The sequence below is a fragment of the Bombina bombina genome, chromosome 6, assembly GCF_027579735.1.
Source record: "Bombina bombina isolate aBomBom1 chromosome 6, aBomBom1.pri, whole genome shotgun sequence".
NCBI lineage: Eukaryota > Metazoa > Chordata > Amphibia > Anura > Bombinatoridae > Bombina > Bombina bombina.
In genome coordinates this window covers 108,504,729-108,531,490 of record NC_069504.1, presented here as the reverse complement: position 1 = coordinate 108,531,490, position 26,762 = coordinate 108,504,729, and the positions used below count along the sequence as shown (strand labels likewise).

At 41.2% G+C, this 26,762-nt stretch overlaps 1 protein-coding gene and 1 non-coding gene across 6 annotated transcripts in view; both read right to left on the bottom strand.

Annotated features, from left to right (window-relative positions):
* KMT2E (lysine methyltransferase 2E (inactive)) overlaps positions 1-26,762 on the bottom strand; it is a 464,054-nt gene that overhangs the window by 55,547 nt on the left and 381,745 nt on the right. For all 5 annotated transcript variants that reach the window (XM_053716547.1, XM_053716548.1, XM_053716550.1 and 2 more), the window contains one exon: positions 8,577-9,149. In XM_053716547.1, coding sequence (XP_053572522.1) covers positions 8,577-9,149 — 573 coding nt within the window. The remainder of the gene's footprint in view (positions 1-8,576; positions 9,150-26,762) is intronic.
* On the bottom strand, positions 13,268-13,456 carry LOC128665301 (U2 spliceosomal RNA). The gene has a single exon (XR_008403070.1). It is a non-coding gene; the product is annotated as a U2 spliceosomal RNA (small nuclear RNA).

Here is a 26,762-nt window from a genome sequence, read left to right as displayed (position 1 = left end):
AATCCAAATAAAATTAAAGCAATGGTACATTTACCAAACTGTCCAAAATAATGCATCAAAGAAAAGAATATAACAAAAATATTATTGTATCAATGAAATTAGACACGCACAATTAATTTTAAAATTTGTTTTTTGCAAAAAAACTCTTTAACTCCCAACTATAAGAGGCAACAAATATTTAATTGTTCTAATATCTACAAGTTTTAAAAAGTTTTTTAAACATTTTTACATTTCAAAAAAATGTCCATTAAAATTATCAAAATATTTTATTATTGTTTCCTATTTCATAAATGTCATATTTTATTTATCAATTTTCCTATGTTCAAGGTAAAACTAAGGTCCTTTTTTCAACATAATAAAACTAATTGCTACAAACCTATGTAGTTACCAATCAATTTGCTGATTGGCTGATCCAGATTTCAAATTGCTCCAATGAAATCACGCCTACACCTTTAAAAACTCAAGACCAGCACACCTTCGGCATCTTGATAAAGGCTTAAGCCGAAACGCGTAGATTTGCCCCTAGTGTGCACTCCAACAACTCAAGTCTGCATCTGAGACTACCCAGGATTGAACACGAAAAAATCCGTAACCGGTGATTGCTATACACCGAGCACCACAAGACTTAAAGTGGACACTCACCAGACCTGAAGCTCCAGCAAACCTTGAAAAAGGTATACAGCTCCAGCAACTCTTAAGAAAAGATTTTTATAACCAACAGGTGGTCTGAAACTCCTGCAAACCTTTCCTAGGTAAACAGTTTCACTACAGACCAACCATCAATCACTGAAACTCCAGCAAACCCTGGGAGGGTATATAGTTTCAGCTACAAACAGACACCTACAAAGAGAAGCATTCAAACACCTCACGCAACCAGAAAAATAGAAACTCCAGCAAATAAATACAAGGTAAACAGTTTCTATAATTAAGTCATACCAACAACTGAAACTCCTGCAAACCAAGTCTTAGATAACAGTTTAAATATACAGAACCAAGTTTTATCAACAACTGAAACTCCTGCAAACCCAGTTTAGGTAAACAGTTTCAGCATCTTTACCATCCAGTAGTTGTTATCTTCATCTACAATTTCTATCTACAAGTTTCAACTACAGCGGAAAAATTATTTTATTCACATAAAGGCTTGTCTGTTTCAACCAATCAGACACCTGGAAAAATTATTTCATGCAAACTGTGAGTAATTTCATTTCCAACTAAAAGTCACATCTAAAGTCACATCAAAAGATACTTGCAATTCATCAGATGAACATTTATTTCCACCTCCTACGTTACATATAGAACCAAGTTTTATCAACAACTGAAACTCCTGCAAACCCAGTTTAGGTAAACAGTTTCAGCATCTTTACCATCCAGTAGTTGTTATCTTCATCTACAATTTCGATCTACAAGTTTTAACTACAGCGAAAAAAAAAAAAAAAAAAAAAAATTATTCACATAAAGGCTTGTCTGTTTCAACCAGACACCTGGAAAAATTATTTCAAGCAAACTGAGTAATTTCATTTCCAACTAAAAGTCACATTTAAAGTCACATCAAAAGATACTTGCAATTCATCAGATGAACATTTATTTCCACCTCCTACGTTAATTATTTTAACTTAATCTGTTTTTATCATATGCTTTGAACACTATAGCATGAATTTATTGTGAATTTATTGTCAATTTTAACTTGTGATTAAGGAATTTTAATATATAATATACGCAAGGTAATAGAGCTCTTTACCACTTATTATCCTATCAGAATATATTATCCTATCAGAATATATTATCTAGTCCAATATTGTTTTGTATGGCAACAATTAAATATTTTGTTTTTTAACCTCTTGTAGTCATATTTTCACTATTTTTCACCCAATTTTCACCTATTTGTTTACCTTATCGCAGCGCAATATATATTATGATTGAATTTTGAAACCAATACGAGAAGCTCATTTAAAGGTCACGGTAACACATATTATTTATGTATTGAAATACACACAGCTCCCCTCACTTGTTTTTTACCCCATCGATCCCTCACAGTTGTTTGAAGGAACAGCTGTTTATCAGGGTTGAGCTGTCTCAATCCAATAGGTGCACTCACTCTTAACTGTTTTTCACTATTAAAGTTTGTAAAACTGAATTGTGGGTGTGGTGGGGGGTGTATTTATAGGCATTTTTGAGGTTTGGGAAACTTTGCACCTCTCCTGGTAGGAATGTATATCCCATACGTCACTAGCTAATGGACTCTTGCCAATTACATGAAAGAAACACTGATATAAAGTTTGCCACAGGGAAAGTGTCAGGTAAATTTTATATCACTGTGAAAAGGTATCATGAAGCTATGTGTAAGCTTTGGTGGCAGAGTTAAATATAAATATATAAAGAAACAAATGCCATGGTAAAATGTGCAAAGTATTCTATACCCAAGTTCGCCACAATGAAATGAGCCTGATTAGTATGTGATAAAGTTAGAAGCAGAAGTGTGGTGACATAATCATTACTCATCATGTTTTTTTGCTCTAATGTAAGTGATTTATTAGTTGCTCTAATATTTCCAAAGGTTTGCTAAATTTTCAGCAAAGCTATCTTTGAATATGCAGGTTTTCTTAATTTTCTCTAAAAAACAGAATTTATGTTTACCTGATAAATTACTTTCTCCAACGGTGTGTCCGGTCCACGGCGTCATCCTTACTTGTGGGATATTCTCTTCCCCAACAGGAAATGGCAAAGAGCCCAGCAAAGCTGGTCACATGATCCCTCCTAGGCTCCGCCTACCCCAGTCATTCGACCGACGTTAAGGAGGAATATTTGCATAGGAGAAACCATATGTTACCGTGGTGACTGTAGTTAAAGAAAATAAATTATCAGACCTGATTAAAAAAAAAAACCAGGGCGGGCCGTGGACCGGACACACCGTTGGAGAAAGTAATTTATCAGGTAAACATAAATTCTGTTTTCTCCAACATAGGTGTGTCCGGTCCACGGCGTCATCCTTACTTGTGGGAACCAATACCAAAGCTTTAGGACACGGATGAAGGGAGGGAGCAAATCAGGTCACCTAAATGGAAGGCACCACGGCTTGCAAAACCTTTCTCCCAAAAATAGCCTCAGAAGAAGCAAAAGTATCAAATTTGTAAAATTTAGAAAAAGTGTGCAGTGAAGACCAAGTCGCTGCCTTACATATCTGATCAACAGAAGCCTCGTTCTTGAAGGCCCATGTGGAAGCCACAGCCCTAGTGGAGTGAGCTGTGATTCTTTCAGGAGGCTGCCGTCCGGCAGTCTCATAAGCCAATCGGATAATGCTTTTAATCCAGAAGGAGAGAGAGGTAGAAGTTGCTTTTTGACCTCTCCGTTTACCAGAATAAACAACAAACAAAGACAAAGTTTGTCTGAAATCCTTAGTAGCTGCTAAGTAAAATTTGAGAGCACGAACTACATCCAAGTTGTGCAACAAACGTTCCTTCTTTGAAACTGGATTAGGACACAAAGAAGGCACAACTATCTCCTGGTTAATGTTTTTGTTAGAAACAACTTTTGGAAGAAAACCAGGTTTAGTACGCAAAACCACCTTATCTGCATGGAACACCAGATAAGGAGAAGAACACTGCAGAGCAGATAATTCTGAAACTCTTCTAGCAGAAGAAATTGCAACCAAAAACAAAACTTTCCAAGATAATAACTTAATATCAACGGAATGTAAGGGTTCAAACGGAACCCCCTGAAGAACTGAAAGAACTAGGTTGAGACTCCAAGGAGGAGTCCAAATTTTGTAAACAGGCTTGATTCTAACCAGAGCCTGAACAAAGGCTAGAACATCTGGCACAGCTGCCAGCTTTTTGTGAAGTAACACAGACAAGGCAGAAATCTGTCCCATCAAGGAACTTGCAGATAATCCTTTTTCCAATCCTTCTCGAAGGAAGGATAGACTCTTAGGAATCTTAACCTTGTCCCAAGGGAATCCTGCAGATTCACACCAACAGATATACCAAATTATGTGGTAATTTTTCTGGTTACAGGCTTTCAGGCCTGAACAAGAGTATTAATAACAGAATCTGAGAACCCTCGCTTTGATAAGATCAAGCGTTCAATCTCCAAGCAGTCAGCTGGAGTGGGTCGAACGGACCTAGAACAAGAAGGTCTCGTCTCAAAGGTAGCTTCCATAGTGGAGCCGATGACATATTCACCAGATCTGCATACCAAGTCCTGCGTGGCCACGCAGGAGCTATCAAAATCACCGACGCCCTCTCCTGATTGATCCTGGCTACCAGCCTGGGGATGAGAGGAAACGGCGGGAACACATAAGCTAGTTTGAAGGTCCAAGGTGCTACTAGTGCATCCACTAGAGCCGCCTTGGGATCCCTGGATCTGTACCCGTAGTAAGGAACTCTGAAGTTCTGACGAGAGGCCATCAGATCCATGTCTGGAATGCCCCACGGTTGAGTGACTTGGGCAAAGATTTCCGGATGGAGTTCCCACTCCCCCGGATGCAATGTCTGACGACTCAGAAAATCCGCTTCCCAATTTTCCACTCCTGGGATGTGGATAGCAGACAGGTGGCAGGAGTGAGACTCCGCCCATAGAATGATTTTGGTCACTTCTTCCATCGCTAGGGAACTCCTTGTTCCCCCCTGATGGTTGATGTATGAACTTGGCCCTCGCTAGCTGAGGCCAAGCTTTGAGAGCATTGAATACCGCTCTCAGTTCCAGAATATTTATCGGTAGAAGAGATTCTACCCGAGACCAAAGACCCTGAGCTTTCAGGGATCCCCAGACCGCGCCCCAGCCCATCAGACTGGCGTCGGTCGTGACAATGACCCACTCTGGTCTGCGGAAGGTCATCCCTTGTGACAGGTTGTCCAGGGACAGCCACCAACAGAATGAGTCTCTGGTCCTCTGATTTTCTTGTATCTTCGGAGACAAGTCTGAATAGTCCCCATTCCACTGACTGAGCATGAACAGTTGTAATGGTCTTAGATGAATGCGCACAAAAGGAACTATGTCCATTGCCGCTACCATCAAACCTATCACTTCCATGCACTGCGCTATGGAAGGAAGAGGAACGGAATGAAGTATCCGACAAGAGTCTAGAAGTTTTGTTTTTCTGGCTTCTGTCAGAAAAATCCTCATTTCTAAGGAGTCTATTATAGTTCCCAAGAAGGGAACCCTCGTTGACGGAGATAGAGAACTCTTTTCCACGTTCACTTTCCATCCGTGAGATCTGAGAAAGGCCAGGACAATGTCCGTGTGAGCCTTTACTTGAGGAAGGGACGACGCTCGAATCAGAATGTCGTCCAAGTAAGGTACTACAGCAATGCCCCTTGGTCTTAGCACCGCCAGAAGGGACCCTAGTACCTATGAGAAAATCCTAGGAGCAGTGGCTAATCCGAAAGAAAACGCCACGAACTGGAAATGCTTGTCCAGGAATGCAAACCTTAGGAACCGATGATGTTCCTTGTGGATAGGAATATGTAGATACGCATCCTTGAAATCCACCTTGGTCATGAATTGACCTTCCTGGATGGAAGGAAGAAGTGTTCGAAAGGTTTCCATCTTGAACGATGGAACCTTGAGAAACTTGTTCAAGATCTTGAGATCTAAGATTGGTCTGAACGTTCCCTCTTTTTCGGGAACTATGAACAGATTGGAGTAGAACCCCATCCCTTGTTCTCCTAATGGAACAGGATGAATCACTCCCATTTTTAGCAGGTCTTCTACCCAATGTAAGAATGCCTGTCTTCTTATGTGGTCTGAAGACAACTGAGACCTGTGGAACCTCCCCCTTGGAGGAAGCCCCTTGAACTCCAGAGAATAACCTTGGGAGACTATTTCTAGCGCCCAAGGATCCAGAACATCTCTTGCCCAAGCCTGAGCGAAGAGAGAGAGTCTGCCCCCCACCAGATCCGGTCCCGGATCGGGGGCCCGCATTTCATGCTGTCTTGGTAGCAGTGGCAGGTTTCCTGGCCTGCTTTCCTTTGTTCCAGCCTTGCATAGGTCTCCAGGCTGGATTGGCTTGAGAAGTATTACCTTCCTGCTTAGAGGACGTAGCCCTTGGGGCTGATCCGTTTCTGCGAAAGGGACGAAACTTAGGTTTATTTTTGGTCTTGAAAAGACCTATCCTGAGGAAGGGCGTGGCCCTTGCCCCCAGTGATATCAGAGATAATCTCTTTCAAGTCAGGGCCAAAGAGTGTTTTCCCCTTGAAAGGAATGTCAAGCAATTTGTTCTTGGAAGACGCATCCGCAGCCCAAGATTTTAACCAAAGCGCTCTGCGCCACAATAGCAAACCCAGAATTTTTTCGCCGCTAACCTAGCCAATTGCAAGGTGGCGTCTAGGGTGAAAGAATTAGCCAATTTAAGAGCACGAATTCTGTCCATAATCTCCTCATAAGAAGAAGAATTACTAATAATCGCCTTTCCTAGCTCATCAAACTAGAAACACGCGGCTGCAGTGACAGGGACAATGCATGCAATTGGTTGTAGAAGGGAACCTTGCTGAACAAACATCTTTAGCAGACCTTCTAATTTTTTATCCATAGGATCTTGGAAAGCACAACTATCTTCTATGGGTATAGTGGCGCGCTTGTGTAGAGTAGAAACCGCCCCCTCGACCTTGGGGACTGTCTGCCATCAGTCCTTTCTGGGGTCGACTATAAGAAAACAATTTTATAAATATGGGGGGAGGTACTAAAGGTATACCGGGCCTGTCCCATTCTTTACTAACAATGTACGCCACCCGCTTGGATATAGGAAAAGCTTCGGGGGGCCCCGGGACCTCTAAGAACTTTTCCATTTTACATAGTGGTTCTGGAATGACCAGATAATCACAATCATCGAAATTGGATAACACCTCCTTAAGCAGAGCGCGGAGATGTTCCAACTTAAATTTAAAAGTAATCACATCAGGTTCAGCTTGTTGAGAAATGTTTCCTGAATCTGAAATTTCTCCCTCAGACAAAACCTCCCTGGCCCCCTCAGACTGGTGTAGGGGCCCTTCAGAAACCATATCATCAGCGTTCTCATGCTCTACAGAATTTTCTAAAACAGAGCAGTCGCGCTTTCGCTGATAAGTGGGCATATTGGCTAAAATGTTTTTGATAGAATTATCCATTACAGCCGTTAAATGTTGCATAGTAAGGAGTATTGGCGCACTAGATGTACTAGGGGCCTCCTGTATGGGCAAGACTGGTGTAGACGAAGGAGGGGATGATGCAGTACCATGCTTACTCCCCTCACTTGAGGAATCATCTTGGGCATCATTTTTACTAAAATTTTTTATGACATAAAATACATATAGTTAAATGAGAAGGAACCTTGGTTTCCCCACAGTCAGAACACAATCTATCTGGTAGTTCAGACATGTTAAACAGGCATAAACTTGATAACAAAGCACAAAAAACGTTTTAAAATAAAACCGTTACTGTCACTTTAAATTTTAAACTAAACACACTTTATTACTGCAATTGCGAAAAAGTATGAAGGAATTGTTCAAAATTCACCAAAATTTCACCACAGTGTCTTAAAGCCTTAAAAGTATTGCACACCAAATTTGGAAGCTTTAACCCTTAAAATAACGGAACCGGAGCCGTTTTTATATTTAACCCCTTTACAGTCCCTGGAATCTGCTTTGCTGAGACCCAACCAAGCCCAAAGGGGAATACGATACCAAATGATGCCTTCAGAAAGACTTTTCTATGTATCAGAGCTCCACACACATGCAGCTGCATGCCATGCTGTCCTCAAAAACAAGTGCGCCATACCGGCGCGAAAATGAGGCTCTGACTATGATTAGGGAAAGCCCCTAAAGAATAAGGTGTCTAAAACAGTGCCTGCCGATATAATCATATCAAAATACCCAGAATAAATGATTCCTCAAGGCTAAATATGTGTTAATAATGAATCGATTTAGCCCAGAAAAAGTCTACAGTCTTAATAAGCCCTTGTGAAGCCCTTATTTACTATCTTAATAAACATGGCTTACCGGATCCCATAGGGAAAATGACAGCTTCCAGCATTACATCGTCTTGTTAGAATGTGTCATACCTCAAGCAGTAAGAGACTGCACACTGTTCCCCCAACTGAAGTTAATTGCTCTCAACAGTCCTGTGTGGAACAGCCATGGATTTTAGTTACGGTGCTAAAATCATTTTCCTCATACAAACAGAAATCTTCATCTCTTTTCTGTTTCTGAGTAAATAGTACATACCAGCACTATTTTAAAATAACAAACTCTTGATTGAATAATAAAAACTACAGTTAAACACTAAAAAACTCTAAGCCATCTCCGTGGAGATGTTGCCTGTACAACGGCAAAGAGAATGACTGGGGTAGGCGGAGCCTAGGAGGGATCATGTGACCAGCTTTGCTGGGCTCTTTGCCATTTCCTGTTGGGGAAGAGAATATCCCACAAGTAAGGATGACGCCGTGGACCGGACACACCTATGTTGGAGAAATCCCCACAAAACTAATAATATTTAGGTGTTGCAGCTGGGGTACTTGGAGAGAAAAAACCAATACCTGTAGTGGAATATTCTATAAAAAAAGGTTGAGAAACACTGTTCTACAATATTGATTAATTTGTGTGTACCTTTTTCTTTTGAGGAGGATTAAGAGGTGCTCCATTTCCATCCAAAATGCTATCGCCATTAAGAGTCCTTCCGAAACCAGACATAAGTCCTTCTTCTGAAGAGCAAAAAATAATAGAAGCATCCATAAACATGCCTCTGGAATCTTCTTGAATCAAACATTTTGACTCATTCATTCTGAACCCCCCACCAACCTCCAACTGATGTGAAGGGGTCAGGTCTTTTAAATTAGAATTCATAGGCGAGAAGTTCACACCTGTTCGGTCCGGGCTTTGTACCCAAGTAGGAAACATATTACCCCTACCACAGAGAGCAGTTTCTTGTTGGCTGTTTGAATCAGTCCGTTCCTGGGTCAGGGGCTCTATGTTTTTTTGTAAAGCACTATGCTCATTTACATCGAGTCCTAATTGAAGTTCTGGTGCAGTCTCATTTTCCCCAGAGGACTGCCTACTTGCATCTGCCTTATTTCTAGGACTGGAATAACCAACAGTCTTTATTTCTTGTAGACCCAATTCGGACAGATTAGAGTTTTTGAATGAATTCAGTGACAGCATTGTAGAGGTTTTCTCAATACCCTGACAATGAAAACATAAATAAATCATAAATGTCAGGCAAAAAAAAAAAAAAAAAATTTACATAATTTTCATATTCCTAAACCTATTTATCTCCAGAAAAGGATCTCACTTATTATTTACTACTTTACCTTAACCCCTTAACGACCAAGGACGTACCAGGTCCTACAAAAACCTGGTACATCCTCAGGGGTTTCAAGCGGTGGAAGTGATCGTTAGGCAGGATGATGGGTCTGGGAGCGCGCAATAGGGGGGCGGTGGGAGCAGGTGGAACCGCTACACTACAGCAAAGTGTAAGGGAAGGAGGGAGAGGGGGAATAAATGTTGGGAAAGGTATCTGGGAGGGAGGTAGGGTATTGAGGGAGGAGCAGCTACACTACAGAAAAATGGGGATTATAAATAAAAAAAAGCCACATTTTTTAGCAAACTGGGTACAGCCGTCAGTACCCAAGATGGCGGCAAATAGGTAGAGGGGGAGGGTTAGAGAGCTGTTTGGGGGGGGGGGCTGGCTTATGGAGGTTGGGTGGTAAGGGGGGATCCTATACTGCAGAAATTATATAATAAAAATAAATTAAAAGAAAACAAACAAAAAAAAAAAAAAAAACTTTTATTTTAGTGTTTGCAGACTTTCTGCCAGTACGTAAGATGGCGGTGACAATTGTAAGGTGGGGAGGGAAGAGAGCTGTTTGAGAGGGGTCAGGGAGAAATCAGGGGGGTGGGAGGTGTCAGGTGGGAGGCTGATCTCTACACTAAACCTAAAATTAACCCTACAAGCTCCCTAATTAACCCCTTCACTGCTGGGCATAAGACAAGTGCGGTGTGCAGCGGCATTTAGTGGCCTTCTAATTACCAAAAAGCAACGCCAAAGCCATATACGTCTGCTATTTCTGAACAAAGGGGATCCCAGAGAAGCAGTTACCACCATTTGTGCCATAATTGCACAAGCTGTAAATAATTTCAGTGAGAAATCTAAAGTTTGTGAAAATGTGAACAATTTTGTTTATTTGATCGCATTTGGCGGTGAAATGGTGGCATGACATATAACAAAATGGGCCTAGATCAATACTTTGGGTTGTCTACTAAAATATATATATATATATATATATATATATATATATATATATATATATATATATATATATACACATGTGAAGGGTTATTCAGGGATTCCTAATAGATATCAGTGTTACAATGTAACTATCACTAATATTGGGGGAAAAAATGGTTTGGAAATGGCAAAATGCTACTTGTACTTATTGCCCTATAACTTGAAAAAAAAGCAAAGAACATGTAAATATTGGGTATTTCTAAACTCAGGACAAAATTTAGAAACTATTTAGCATTGGTGTTTGTTTTTTCAAATTTTTCATCATATTTTATTTAAAAAAATTATAGTAAATGATAAGATATGATGAAAATAATGGTATCTTTAGAAAGTCCATTTATTGGCAAGAAAAATGGTATAATATGTGTGGGTACAGTAAATGAGTAAGAGGAAAATTGCAGCTAAACACAAACACCGCAAAAACAAAATGTATGCTTACCTAATAAATTCCTTTCTTTCCTGGCATGGAGGAGAGTCCACGAATCCATTTAATTACTAGTGGGAATTCAACTCCTGGCCACCAGGGGGAAGCAAAGAACACAAGTATCACTCCCACTTCCCATAACTCCCAGTTATTCAGTCAAAGGAATTTGGAAAGAGAAGATGACACAAGGGTATAAAGTTGCCTGAAGTTCAAAATATACAAATCTTCTTAAAGGGACACTGAACCCAAATTTTTTCTTTCGTGATTCAGATATAAAGTTGCTTAAAATTGCATGGTCTAATTTACTCCTATTATAAAATTTTCTTCGTTCTCTTGCTATCTTTATTTGAAAAAGAAGGCATCTAAGCTAAGGAGCCAGCCAATTTTTGGTTTAGACCATGGACAGCACTTGTGTATTGGTGGGTGAATTTATCCAACAATCAGCAAGAACAACCCAGGTTGTTCACCAAAAATGGGTCGGCATCTAAAATTACATTCTTGCTTTTCAAATAAAGATACCATGAGAATGAAGAACATTTGATAATAGGAGAAAATTAGAAAGTTGCTTAAAATGGCATGCTCTATCTGAATCACAAAAGAAAAAAAATTGGGTTCAGTGTCCCTTTAATAATAAATTAAGGGCGGGTCGTGGACGCTCCATGCCAGGAAAGAAAATAATTTATCAGGTAAGCATAATTTTTTTTTTTTCCAATGGCATGGAGAGTCCACAAATCCATTCAATTACTAGTGGGAACCAATACCCAAGCTAGAGAACACAGAATGGAAGGAAGGGAGAACAAGACAGGCGTACTTAAACAGAAGGCACCACCGCTAGACAAACTTTCCTCCCATAACTCATAAGTTAAACATTTTGCAAGGAGGACAAAGAGGCCGCCTTGCCGGTCTGTTTCACAAAAACTTCATAGTAAAAAGGCCCAAGAAGGAGAAAACAGACCTTTAGGATAGAACCGAAACTCTTTCAGAAGGCTATTCTTCAGCCGACTCCTTAACCAAAAAACACTTTGCAAACCAAAGATAAATAGAAGAAATGGCCTTCTGACTCTTTAAAATGCCAGAAAATAACACAAAAAGGCAATAGATTGTCGATAATCTCTTATTGCCTGCAGATAAACTTCAGAGCACGCACAACATCCAGGTTATGCAAAAGCCGTTCCTTATTAAAGGAATTAAAAAGTAACAAAGGAAACAAAAATTCCTGAAAGATATTGTGGTTTGAACCACCTTAGGAAAAGATTCCAATTTGGTACAAAGGACCGCCCTAGCTGCCTAAAAAATAAGGAAGGGAGGTCACACTGCAGAGCCGAAGCTCAGAGACTCTACAAGCAGGAAAAATAGCGAGAAAAAACAAAATCTTCCAAGACAATAACTAAACCTCAACAGAGTGCATAGGCTCAAACGGAGCCTGCTGCAGAACCCTAAAAAACACACTAAAACACAGGCCTGAATCTAACCAAGGCCTGAACAAAGGATAGAACATCCGGAAAGTCAGCCAAAGGCAAGAGAAAGAACTGAAAAGGCAGAGATCTGGTCCCTCAGAGAAGTGACTGACAATCCTTTCTCGAAGCCTGAATCATGGAACAATCACCTAGTCTGAAAAATCTGGTCCAGAAAAGACTAGGCATGCAATCTCCAAGCAGACAGCTTCAGAGAATCTAGGTAAAGAAAAGGACCCTGAGGAAGAAGGACCTTCCTTTGAGGAATTCCCATGGGTAAAGGGACGACATCTGCACCAGATCTGCAAAACGAATTCTGCGAGCACAAGCTGGAGCAACTCCAAAACCCACTCCTATAAGACACAGCTGTCACCTGAGGAAGGAGGGTAAGCGGAGGAAATAGGAAAATGTAACCGCAAGAACGATAACCAGAACTGCGTGCGGATCCCTTGATTATGATCCGTAAATTGGACGTTCAGCGTTTAGACGAGAACGTCATGAGATCCAACTCCTAAACTCCCCATCTGAAAGTTAACACTGAGATACTTCTGGAAGTTTAAAAAGTCTATCTGATCAGATAATCCACTTCCCAGAAGCCCACTTCTGGGATGTGGAAGGCAGAAGAGAGACCATTGTGAGAATCCGCCCGCTGAAGAACGTGAGTTCCTCCTTCATGGCAAAGGAACTTCTTAATCTTCCCTGGCAGATGAAATACGTCCGATTGAAATCTGATAAACCGGACCAAACTCAATTAGTCCAAACTATCAGTGCAATGAAGATAGTTGACAACTCTAGAAAAAAAATGGGAGAGAATACTTCTCCCGAGTCCAAAATCCCTGAGCTTAAGTGAACCCAGACTGCACCCCAGCCCGACAGGCTGGTGCCTGATGACACAATCTCCCAAGAGATCTCAGGAAGAATGTGTCCTGGCACAGATGGTCCTGAGACAATCAGCAGGACAGGGAAACTCGTCTGGATGTCGAAGACTATCCTATGAGAGAGGTCTAAATGGTTTCTGTGCCAATATCTAAACATGGATAACTGTAGAGGCCTCAGATGGAAACGAGCCAAAGGAATAATGTCCCTGAAAACTACCATTAGACTAATTACCTCCTTACGCAGAACCACTATGGACTGAATGGAGTACCGCTCCTGGAGGAACATTAATACTAGGCTAAAGTGTGGAGTAGACAGAGCAAGCTCTTCTTTCATCTCACTGTTCAGAATATCCATTTAATATATGGTCCCCAGATAGGGGACAATCTAATATTAAACTGATAAGAACAGATACTACATTTGATCCTAGCCAGAAGGCAGAGAAAGACAGAAGATCTAATATTCTGACCCCCGTCAAGAAAATCTTCATGGAGATCGAGCCTATGAGCGTTCTCCAAAAAACATAACCTGGTATAAGGCACCAAGAAACTCTTTTTCAGATTCATATTCCACAGAGAAACAACAAGAGAATCCATAAGAGAAGTTGCTAAAAGAAAAGATGGTGTCTGAACCAAGATATAGTCCAGATAAGGAGCCACCACAATTCCTAAAGATCTGGCCACAGCCAGAGGATCCCCTAGAACCTTCTAAAGATTTGAGGGGCCGAGGTTAGACCGAAGGGAAAGACTACAAACAGAAAACGTCTGTCTAGAAAGCAAATCCTAATTATTCCTTGTGGAGGAACACGAAGGACACGTCCCTCATGTCAAAGAAGGATATGAGAACTGACCCTCTAGAACCTAAAGGAGAACAATCAAAGTCTCCAAGTTTAAGGACTGAACCTAGAAAAAATAAGTTACTTCATGGTCCGAGGGTCCGTTCCTGGATAAGACGAAAGGATTGGATAAAAAAAAATTAAGTCCTGCTTAGTCGAAGGAGATTCTCTTAACAAATAAAGAAAACCTCTCCCTTCATTAAATCTCTGATAGAGGACAAAACAAGATTATCCCTCAGGTATCTAGTACCATACAAAATAAAGGGTGCTCAAACAAACACAGATCATAGATGATCATTAGATGAAAGATTGATACTGGGAGATAAGTTCATTCGGACAACTGAACACCACTCCCCGATTATGGCTTCATTAAAAGAAAAACACTCCCAATGAGGGACAAAGCATGCTATATATAACATATATAAATAGAATTGAATCAGTACTAGCTGGAAATCTCCTCACCATGAGTAGATTTAAGAAAAGTCTTCATACTTCTTAGCCTATGCAAAATAGGCTTCCAACAAATAAGAAGTATATATAAAACATTAAAACTGAAGACAAGAGGATTAACTTTAAGAATACAATCCTAAAATCACTAGGATAACTAGGAAATCACGCACAGGTCAAAACAAATAAATCCTAGAGATATACCAGTCTAAGTAATCATGCCCCCCTCTGGACTAAAAATCTATAAACTCATATTGTGTCCCAGTGACTTACCACTGAGACACCAGAGGGCTCTACCGTTGTACAAAAAACAGAGAAAAATACACCTTCAGCGTTAAGCTGGAATCAGAGAATTAACTCAGATTGAGGACAGGCTGTCAGACAACGAAAATAAAAACATATTAGTGACCAATATCACTAATAAATAAATATATATATATATATATATATATATATATATATATATATATATATATATATATATATATATGTACCATGATGTTACAAACATTAGGAGACAGCCCCTCAGTACGAAAGAAGAAAATAAAATTGAGTCACATGCAAATAAACATAAGGGATAAAAATCTCCTGCTATGAGCGAGATTATATATTGATCCCTTATAAAATAAATATGACTTTTAGATATCACCTAAGAATGCAGCAGCATTATAAGTATGGTTTTACAAATAACTAATAGATAAACTCCTCAATATGAAGGAGATAGAGATGGCCTTCATAATAAAACAAGCATAAATAAAAACATATGCAGTATAGAAATGGCGTTCATAATAGAACAAGCATAAATAAAAACATATGCAGAAGATAAAACTGCCACAAGATGGCAGCAAACACTAGGGAACCACGGAAAGGAACAGGAGAAAATGTGCCGCTAACCAAACACAAGCCTTAAAGGGCACTTTCATTTATGAAGTATAAGATATTTCATGTAGAAAGCTCATTTATTTGTTTCAATCGATCGCCGGTTTTAGCTGCTACAGCAGCCCACAGCTAAAAAATATTTTTGCTAAGAGGTGATGTTTTCAATGAACAGGCACAGAAGTTTTCTAGCTTTTGTTCTGTCTCAGCTGAGTGCATATCTCTCTCTTTCTTTATTTATGCTCTTGGGTCTCCCTAAGAGTAAATGGGGGAAACCAGACGTGGACTCCTTTCACACATGCCCTTAAAGAGATGCGACTGCACCTCACTGACAAGGCCCATAGAAGGCCAAAACGATCGTCTGGGGTTGTTGCTTCTCTTGTTCAGAGAAGAATTGCCTGGTATTTCGGTGCTGGACTGTCAGTGGGCAGGGTCAGACTGATAATATGCTACAGGATATTTTTTCTCTGTGAAGGGGCATAGTGTGCTAAAAGAGTATGCACCCTGAGTGGCACCCTAAAATGAACAGGCACGGAAGTTTTTTTAGCTTCTGTTCTGTCTCAGCTGAGTGCACCTCTCTCTTTTTTTAAGTTTTCACCTCTTAGCCAATAGCAGTGCGGTAAATCCGGCTTGATGCCCATGGAAGCCGGATTTATCGCACGGCTATTGGCTAATAGGTGAAAACATCACCTCTTAGCAGAAATTTTTTTTGCCGTGGGCTGCTGTACAAGATAAAAACAGCGATAGATTGAAACAAATAAAGGAGCTTTCTACATGAAATATCGTATACTTCATGAATGAAAGTGCCCTTTATTTGTTTCAATAGTCAATCCTAGCGTTTGTAAAATGCTAGGATTGACTTTCACTTTAAGTACAAAGCATTTAGTCCCTCTCCATAACTATGTTTACGATAAATAAAAAGAATAAGGAGTGATGCCACAAAACATAGCTTGTGGCAGGAAGAGCAAACTAAAGTGCATACCACCGCCATGACAAGTATGTAAATAAAATGGCGTCAAAGAAAAATATAGCCTAAAGTTAAATTACAATTAACCATTAAGGCTTAAAGGGCCATTATACACTAAAAAAAACAACGAAATTTATGCTTACCTGATAAATTTATTTCTCTTGTGGTGTATCCGTGGACTGGATACACCACAAGAGAAATAAATTTATCAGGTAAGCATAAATTTTGTTTTCTCTTGTAAAGGTGTATCCAGTCCACGGGTAAATCCATTACTTGTGGGATACCAATACCAAAGCTTTAGGACACGGATGAAGGGAGGGACAAGGCAGGAAACTTAAACGGAAGGCACCACTGCCTGTAAGACCTTTCTCCCAAAAATAGCCTCAGAAGAAGCAAAAGTATCAAATTTATAGAATTTAGAAAAGGTATGAAGCGAAGACCAAGTCGCCGCCTTACAAATCTGTTCAACAGAGGCCTCATGTTTAAAAGCCCATGTGGAAGCTACTACTCTAGTAGAATGAGCTGTAATTCTTTCAGGAGGCTGCTGGCCAGCAGTCTCATAAGCTAAGCGAATTATGCTTCTTAGCCAAAGGGAAAGAGAAGTTGCCGAAGCCTTTTGTTCTCTCCTCTGTCCAGAGTAGACACCAAACAAAGCAGATGTTTGACGAAAATATTTCGTAGCTTGTAAATAAAACTTTAAAGCACGAACCACATCAAGATTGTGTAATAGACGTTCCTTCTTTGAAAAAGGATTAAGACATAGGGAAGGAACAACAATCTCCTGATTGAAATTCTTATTAGATACCACCTTAGGCAGAAACCCAGGTTTGGTATGTAACACTACCTTATCTGCATGGAAAATCAGATAAGGGGAATCACACTGTAAAGCAGATAACTCCGAAACTCTTTGAGCCGAGGAGATAGCTACTAAAAATATAACTTTCCAAGATAAAAGCTTAATATCTATGGAATGCAAAGGTTCAAACGGAACCCCTTGAAGAACTTTAAGAACTAAATTTAAACTCCATGGCGGAGCAACAGGTTTAAACACAGGCTTGATTCTAAATAAAGCCTGACAAAACGCCTGAACGTCTGGAACCTCGGCCAGACGTTTGTGCAAAAGAATAGACAGAGCAGAAATCTGTCCCTTTAAGGAACTAGCTGACAATCCCTTCTCCAATCCTTCTTGGAGAAAAGATAATATCCTAGGAATCCTGACCTTACTCCATGAGTAACCCTTGGATTCACACCAATGAAGATATTTACACCATATCTTATGATAGATTTTCCTGGTGACAGGCTTTTGAGCCTGAATTAAAGTATCAATGACTGATTCGGAAAAACCACGCTTTGATAGAATCAAGCGTTCAATCTCCAAGCAGTCAGACGTAGAGAAATTAGATTAGATGTTTGAAGGAACCTTGAAGTAGAAGGTCCTGCCTTAGCGGCAGAGTCCATGGTGGAAAGGATGACATGTCCACCAGATCTGCATACCAAGTCCTGCGTGGCTCTCTCCTGCTTGATCTTGGCAATCAGACGAGGGAGCAGAGGAAACAGTGGAAACACATAAGCCAGGCTTTAGGACCAGGGCGCTGCTAGAGCATCTATCAGCGCTGCCTTGGGATCCCTGGACCTGGACCCGTAACAAGGAAGCTTGGCGTTCTGACGAGACGCCATGAGATCCAGTTCTGGTTTGCCCCAAAGTTGGATCAACTGGGCAAATACCTCCGGATGGAGCTCCAACTCCCCCGGATGAAAACTCTGCCGACTTAGAAAATCCGCCTCCCAGTTCTCTACTCCTGGGAAATGGATAGCTGAGAGATGGCAAGAGTGAACCTCTGCCCATAGAATTATCTTTGAAACCTCCAACATTGTCAGGGGGCTCCTTGTTCCCCCCTGATCGTTGATATAGGCTACAGTCGTGATGTTGTCCGACTGAAATCTGATGAACCTGACCGCAGCTAGCTGAGGCCAAGCCTGAAGAGCATTGAATATCGCTCTTAGTTCCAGAATGTCTATCGGAAGGAGGGCCTCCTCCTGAGTCCAAGAACCCTGAGCCTTCAGGGAGTTCCAGACTGCACCCCAGCCCAGAAGGCTGGCATCTGTCGTTACTATAGTCCATTCTGGCCTGCGGAAACTCATTCCCTTGGACAGATGGACCCGAGATAGCCACCAGAGAAGAGAATCCCTGGTCTCTTGATCCAGATTTAGTAGAGGGGACAAATCTGTGTAAGCCCCATTCCACTGATTGAGCATGCAAAGTTGCAGTGGTCTGAGATGTAGGCGAGCAAACGGAACTATGTCCATTACCGCTACCATTAATCCGATAACCTCCATACACTGAGCCACTGACGGACGAGAAATGGAATAAAGAGCACGGCAGAAAGTTAGAAGTTTTGACAACCTGACCTCTGTCAGATAAATCTTCATTTCTACTGAATCTATCAGAGTTCCTAGGAAGGAAACTCTTGTGAGAGGTGAGAGAGAACTCTTTCCTTCGTTCACCTTCCACCCGTGAGACCTTAGGAATGCCAGAACAATGTCCGTATGGGACCTGGCGATATGAAAAGTTGACGCCTGTATCAGGACGTCGTCTAGGTAAGGGGCTACTGCTATACCCCGCGGTCTTAGAACCGACAGAAGGGACCCTAGAACCTTCGTAAAGATTCTTGGTGCCGTGGCTAACCCGAAGGGAAGAGCCACAAACTGATAATGCCTGTCTAGGAAGGCGAACCTGAGAAACTGATGATGATCCCTGTGTATCGGAATATGTAGATAAGCATCCTTTAAATCCACGGTAGTCATATATTGACCCTCCTGGATCATAGATAGGATGGTTTGAATAGTCTACATCTTGAAAGATGGGACCCTGAGAAATTTGTTTAGGATCTTGAGATCCAAGATTGGTCTGAAAGTTCCCTCTTTCTTGGGAACTATAAACAGATTTGAATAGAAGCCCTGCCCCTGTTCCTCCTTTGGAACTGGGTGGATCACTCCCATAACTAGTAGGTCTTGAACGCAATGTAAGAATGCCTCTCTCTTTATCTGGTTTGCAGATAACTGTGAGAGATGAAATCTCTCCTTTGGAGATGAAGCTTTGAAATCCAGAAGATATCCCTGGGAAACAATCTCCAGAGCCCAGGGATCCTGGACATCTCCTGCCCAAGCCTGGGCGAAGAGAGAAAGTCTGCCCCCCACTAGATCCGGTCCCGGATTGGGGGCTACTCCTTCATGCTGTCTTAGAGGCAGCAGCAGGCTTTTTGGCCTGTTTACCCTTGTTCCAAGTCTGGTTAGGTCTCCAGACTGGCTTGGACTGGGCAAAAATTCCCTCTTGTTTTGTAGAAGAGGAAGATGAAGCTGCGCCACTCTTGAAGTTTCGAAAGGAACGAAAATTAGTCTGTTTGGTCCTTAACTTGTTGGACCTATCCTGGGGAAGGGCGTGGCCTTTTCCTCCAGTAATATCAGAAATGATCTCCTTCAGTCCAGGCCCAAATAGGGTCTGCCCTTTGAAGGGGATCTTGAGAAGTTTAGACTTTGAAGTGACATCAGCTGACCAGGATTTAAGCCATAGCGCCCTACGTGCCTGAATGGCAAAACCTGAATTTTTAGCCGTTAGCAGCTTGGTTAAATGAAAAACGGCGTCAGAAATAAATGAATTGGCTAACTTAAGAGCTTTAAGCCTGTCAAGGATATCATCCAACGGGGTCTCTACCTGTAAAGCCTCCTCCAGAGACTCTAACCAGAAAGCCGCTGCAGCAGTGACTGGGGCAATGCATGCAAGAGGCTGGAGAATAAAACCTTGTTGTATAAAGATTTTCTTAAGGAAACCCCCTAATTTCTTATCCATAGGATCTAGGAAAGCACAACTATCCTCGACAGGAATAGTTGTATGCTTAGCTAGGGTAGAGACTGCTCCCTCCACCTTAGGGACCGTCTGCCACAAGTCCCGTGTAGCGGCATCTATAGGAAACATTTTCTAAAAAAAGCAGGAGGGGGAGAGAACGGCACACATGGTCTATCCCATTCCTTAGTAATAATTTCTGAAAACCTCTTAGGGATTGGAAAAACATCAGTGTAAACAGGCACTGCAAAGTATTTGTCCATTTTACACAATTTCTCTGGGACTACAATGGTGTCACAGTCATCCAGAGTCGCTAAAACCTCCTTGAGCAACACGTGGAGGTGTTCAAGCTTAAATTTAAATGCTGTCATTTCAGAGTCAGACTGAAGTAACACCTTCCCTGAATCAGAGAAGTCACCGACAGATAGAAGCTCTCCTGCTTTAACTTCTGCACATTGTGAGGGTATATCAGACATAGCTACTAAAGCGTCAAAGAGCTCTGTATTTGTTCTAGCCCCAGAGCTGACTCGCTTTCATTGTAACCCTGGCAGTTTGGACAATACCTCTGTGAGGGTATGATTCATAACTGCCGCCATGTCTTGTAAAGTAAACGCATTGGACGCGCTAGATGTACTTGGCGTCCCTTGAGCGGGAGTTATAGGTTCTGACACGTGGGGAGAGCTAGATGGCATAACCTCCCTTTTGTCAGTCTCAGATAAATCTTTAAAAGCCATAATATGGTCTTTATAACTTATAGAAAGGTCAGTGCATTTGGTACACATTCTAAGAGGGGGTTCCACAATGGCTTCTAAACATAATGAACAAGGAGTTTCCTCTATGTCAGACATGTTTAACAGACTAGTAATGAGACCAGCAAGCTTGGAAAACACTTTAATAAATGTGAAAAAAGCAATAATAAAAAACGATACTGTGCCTTTAAGAGAAAAAACTACCACATAAACTGCAAAACAGTGAAAAAAAGTAGTAAACTCTACGAAATTTTTACAGTGTGTATAAGGGACTAAAGCAGCATTGCACCCACTTGCAAATGCATGATTAACCCCTCAGGCCCTCAGGCCCAAAAACGAATTAGAAAAACATTAAACCTGTTAACAAACGGTCAAACACACTGCCACAGCTCTGCTGTGGCTCCTACCTGCCCTTAAAAACGATTTTTGCAGGAACAAAACCCTCTATAGAGGTCCTATAAGCCAGAGGACTCCTTCAGGGAAGCTGGATGTCTCAGACTGAAAACGAAAATAGGCCCCTCCCACCATGCACTCAAAGTCAGAGGGCCTTAAAAAAGTACTCCTAGGAGTAATCCAACAAGCCATGTGGAAACTAGGCCCCAAATAAAGATTTATCACCCTCAGAGAAAAAACGTTTTTATTTATAAATCATGCAAACGTTTTTACACTAAGTAATATAGGTATTAACATGAATATTATCCCTTTTTGCAAGCATGATCCCAGTTTTTGTTAAATCACTGTATCAGGCTTACCTTAAATATACCAGGCACTGTCAGCATTTTCTAGACCTTATCATCTCTCTAGAAAAAAAATATACTGAACACACCTCAAAGCAGGCAATCTGCAGACCGTCCCCCCAACTGAAGTTTTCTTTCTATACTCTTCAGTTATGTGTGAGAACAGCAATGGACCTTAGTGACAAACCGCTAAGATCATCAAACCTCCAGGCAGAAGTCTTCTTCCAATTTCTGCCTGAGAGTAAAAACAGTACAACGCCGGTACCGTTTAAAAATAACAAACTTTTGATTGAAGGTAAAAACTACACTAAGTCACCACATCTCTCTTGATACTTCCTTTCTTGTCGAGAGCTGCAAGAGAATGACTGGGTGTGGCAGTTAGGGGAGGAGCTATATAGACAGCTCTGCTGTGGGTGTCCTCTTGCAGCTTCCTGTTGGGAAGGAGAATATCCCACAAGTAATGGATGAACCCGTGGACACCTTTACAAGAGAAATATAGGCTATTTAAATTAAGCACCAAAAGAAGATAAAGTTTATAATTGACATGTATTATCAATTTTGCTGCTAACTCTCCTAAAAATGATTATAAAGTTTCTAATCCTCTCAGTGCATGAGAATACGAACGTAATATCCACTATCTTCAGAGCAAGGCTTTTTCTACACTCCCAATCTAGTTTCCTTTACAGTCAGCCCCCATGTCCAGTATTGGCTCAGTATCCTCCAATGTGTCTATTTATTTGGATAAGATTCTCAGACCTTTTGTGGAAAATACAAATTCATTTATAAAAGATACTAGTGATTTTCTGTTAAAGGTTGAAGCATTAGATCTGGACACAGGTAAATTTGTACTTTTCAGCCTTGATGTTGAAAGCTTATATACATCTATTACCCACGTCAGTGGAGCAGGGGCAGTTAAACATATTTTGAGCAATAGTGGTGATTTTACCCCAGCTCAGATTGAGTTTTTTTGTTATACTGCTAGAATTTGTTCTTTATAACAATTATTTCCTGTTTCAGGATGAATACTTTCTGCAAATACAGGGTACAGCCATGGGTTCCAACGTCGCCCCAAATTATGCCAATTTACTAATGAATATGTTTGAAGAAATATTTGTATATGCCAATTCTGACTTTATTCGGTGTGGTGCCTGCTGGTGGCGCTACATTGATGATGTTTTTGGCATCTGGTTGGGCTACGTTGGAACCCTGGTTTCCTTTGTGAATAATTTAAATAGCTCTACTACACATTTGAAGTTTAAATTAACTTATAGTGAAGAGGAATTAATTTTTCTTGATACTAAGATCATTAAGATTGATAACACTATTAAAGTTGACCTTTTTAGAAAATCCACTGATCGCAACAGCATTTTGCATTTTGCTAGTGCCCATCCCTGGCCCTTTTAAAAGCACTACCCCATAGCCAACTTCTTAGGGTTCGCCATATTCTGATGAAAAACTTTTAGATTGAGAAAAATGGGTGAGCGTTTCATAGAGAGAGGCTATCCGCAGACTTTGATTGAAAAAGAAATGAATATCATTGCCAATACCCCTAGAGGAAGTTTATTAGGTCCTAAAAAGGACAAAAAAAATCTAAGAGTCAGCGGATGGTCTTTGTCTCTGAATATAATTCTCAAAGCCATCAGATACAAAAGATTATCAGAAAACATTGGGGCATTTGAGTAAATGTAATCCCAATATTCCTGAATTTGCTGAGGCCCCAATGCCAGCATTCAAGAGAGGTGCGAACATCCGTCAAAAATTAATCAGAGCAGGCATTGGTTCTGTGATACCTGCGGATACACAAAAATATTTAACTCATAAAAATAATGAATGTTTTCCCTGTCTTGGATGCTCCTGTTGTGGGAATATGATCAAAGGTTCATCATTTTTCCACCCTAGTTCTGGCAAAAAATATCTGATTAAAGGTTTTTATACTTGTAACACCCAATATGTGGTATATCTGGTTAAATGCCCATGTGGGCGTGGCTATGTGGGTGAGACCACTAGATCTATCAAAGACAGGATAATAGAACATAAAAGTTCTGTGAGAAATAACTATCTCCTTGCTCCCGTCTCTTGCCATTTTTCCCAAATGGGGCATGCTATAAATCAATTACGTTTTCAAATCATTGAATTTGTGCCCAGACCCAGGAGGGGCGGGGATAGAAACCTATTGTTAAAACAAAGAGAATGTTTTTGGATATTTGAACTTGGCACTATGGAACCTGTTGGTATGAATAGAGATTGGGATCTTTCTATCTTCCTTTGAAAGTGGAGACCAGTGTAGTGGTCCATTTTATGACCCCTAGTTGTATGATCCTATATTGGGTTTATTTTATGGTGGTGTTCTGATCCTTGGTCTCTTTAAAATAATAAATTTAAAAATTTAAAATTGATGATTTATTCTTGTAAATAGATTATATAATTTGTTGAAATATGTATATATGCTTCTGTCTCTAGTGAGGTTTGAATATTACTGTTTTGTATCCTATTGAATTGGTATTGCTGTAAATAAAGACACTGCACCCTTGTGGTGGTAGGGTATATAAGGATACCTGGTATCAGTATTTTACATTGCATGATTAAGGGAAGTTTACTCCCGAAACGTTGCTTGTTTGCTGTGCTCAATAAATAATTGAACACCACTTTTTTGCTGCCTTCCATTTCTGCAATTGACTGACCAATTAATTTCCTTGTTCATTCCTTTAGGCTCCATGGTATCAAGTCTAAATATCCAATAAACATCACGTTGCTTTAACAGTAAATCTCTATTGCCTCCTCGTCTAGGGGTGTCGACCTTTTCTATAACCTGGAAACACATTTGATTGATTTGGTGCCCAGCCTGCAAAAAGTGGGCAGATACAAAAGCTGCTTCAGCCGAAGCAAAAACGTCAAATTTGTAGAATTTTGCAAAAGTATGTAAGGAGGACCAGGTAGCCGCCTTACAAATCTGATCCAGAGGCCTTGTTCTTAAAGGCCCAAAAGGAAGCCACCGCTCTAGTGGAATGAGCCGTAATCCTCTGAGGAGGTCTAAGCCCCGCTGACTCATAAGCTAAGTGTATAACACTCCTAAACCAAAAAGATAAGGAAGTTAAAGAGGCCTTCAGATCCTTAGGCTTCCCAGAGTAGATAACAAACATGGAAGAAGTTTGTCTAAAATCCTTAGTATCTTAAACATAAAACTTCAAAGCTCGAACCACATCCAGATTATGAAGTAAATGTTCCTTCAAAGGAGGAGGATTAGGACATAAGGAAGGAACCACAATATCCTGATTGATGTTACGATCAGACACCACCTTAGGTAGAAAACCCAAGTGGGTACGTAGGACAGCCTTATCAGTGTGGAACACCAGATAAGGAGGCTCACATTGCAAGGCAGCTATTTCAGAAACTCTGCATGCCGACACAATAGCCAATAGAAAAAGAACCTTCCAAGACAACAATTTAATGTCAACCAAATGCATAGGCTCACACGGAGACTGTTGCAAAATCTTAAGGACAAGATTCAAACTCCAAGGTGGAGCGTTCGATCTAAAAACAGGTCTGATCCTAATCAGAGCCTTAACGAAAGATTGCACACCAGGGAACTCTGCAAGCCTCTTGTGCAGCAAGACAGAAAGGGTCGAAATCTGTCTCCTCAGGGAACTAGCAGAAAGGCCTTTTCCAGACCCTCCTGGAGAAAAGAAAGTATCCTGGCAGCCTTAACCTTATGCCAGGCTAAACCACACTCTTCATACCAGAATAATTAAGCTCTTCAACACCTTATGATAGATGCGACGAGTAACAGGCTTACAACGATAGGACTAAGCGTTCAATCTCCACGCAGTCAGCCTCAGAGAATCTAGATTTTGATGAACAAAAGGACCTTGTTCCAGCAGATCCCTGCGACAAAGTAACTTCCACAGAGGAGATAAGGACACATCCCCACCAGGTACGCAAACCACATAATTCGCGGCCACGATGGAACAATCAGTATTACTGATGCCTGCCCCTGCTTGCTGTGGGCCACTACACGAGGAAGAAGTGGTAACAGCGGGAAAATGTAAATTAGATTGAACCTCCAAGGCACTGCTAATGCATCTATTAGCTCCGCTTGAGGATCCCTGGAACGAAGAACCATATCTGGGTAGCTTGGATGCCATGAGATCTATCTCCGGCATCCCCCATTTGTTGCAAATCTCCGCAAAACACCTCGGGATGGAGAGACCATTCCCCCGGATGAAAAGATTGTCTGCTGAGGAAATCCGCTTCCCAGTTGTCCACACCTGGAATGTGGAGCGAGCAGTTGTGGGCCTCCGCCCACTCCAGAATCCGAGATACTTCCCTCATTACTAGGGAGCTCCTCGTTCCCCCCTAATGGCTGATGTAAGTCACCAAGGTTATGTTGTCTGATTGGAATCTGAAACTGGGACGAACCCAGAAGAGGCCAAGCCTTCAGAACATTGAAGATTGCCTGTTTCCAGAAAGTTGATCGGAAGGAGAGATTCTTCTCGAGTCCACAGGCCCTGTGCCTTCTTGGCACCCCAAATAGCTCCCCATTCTGATAGACTTGCGTCCGTAGTCACAATCTCCCAGGATGGTCTCAAGAAGGATGTCCCTTGGGACAGGTGATCTGGACAGAGCCACCAGGAGAGCGATTCTATCGACCGGTTGTCCAGAGAAATCTGTTGAGACAGATCCGAATGATCGCTGTTTCACTGTCTCAGCATGCACAGCTGAAGTGGTCTGAGATGGATCTGGCAAAAGGAATGATGTCCATGCTGGACACCATGAGACCAATCACCTCCATACACCGAGCCATAGAGGGCCTTAAGGAGGTCTGGAGGGCAAGACAAGCAGAAGTTAGTTTATAACGTCTCTGGTCTGTAAGGAATATTCTCATGGATATGGAGTCTATTATAGTACCCAGGAATTCAACCCCGGTACTGGGAATAAGAGAACTATTTTCTAAGTTTATCTTCCATCCATGAGATCGAAGAAGCAGAAGAGATTTTGAATGGTCTTCTGCCAGGCGACAGGATGGTGCTTGAACCAGAATATCGTCCAAGTATGGCGCTACTGCTATACCTCTGGTTCTGGCCACTGCAAGCAGAGCCCCTAGAACCTTTGTAAAAACTCTTGGAGCAGTAGCTGGACCAAAAAGAAGTGCAATAAACTGGAAGTGCTGGTCCTGGAACACAAATCTTAGGAACTTGAAGTGTTCCTTGTGAATTGGAACGTGAAGGTAAGCATCCCTCAGATCTATAGTGGTCATGAACTGTCCTTCCTGAACTAAAGGAAGGATGGACCTTATCGTCTCCATCTT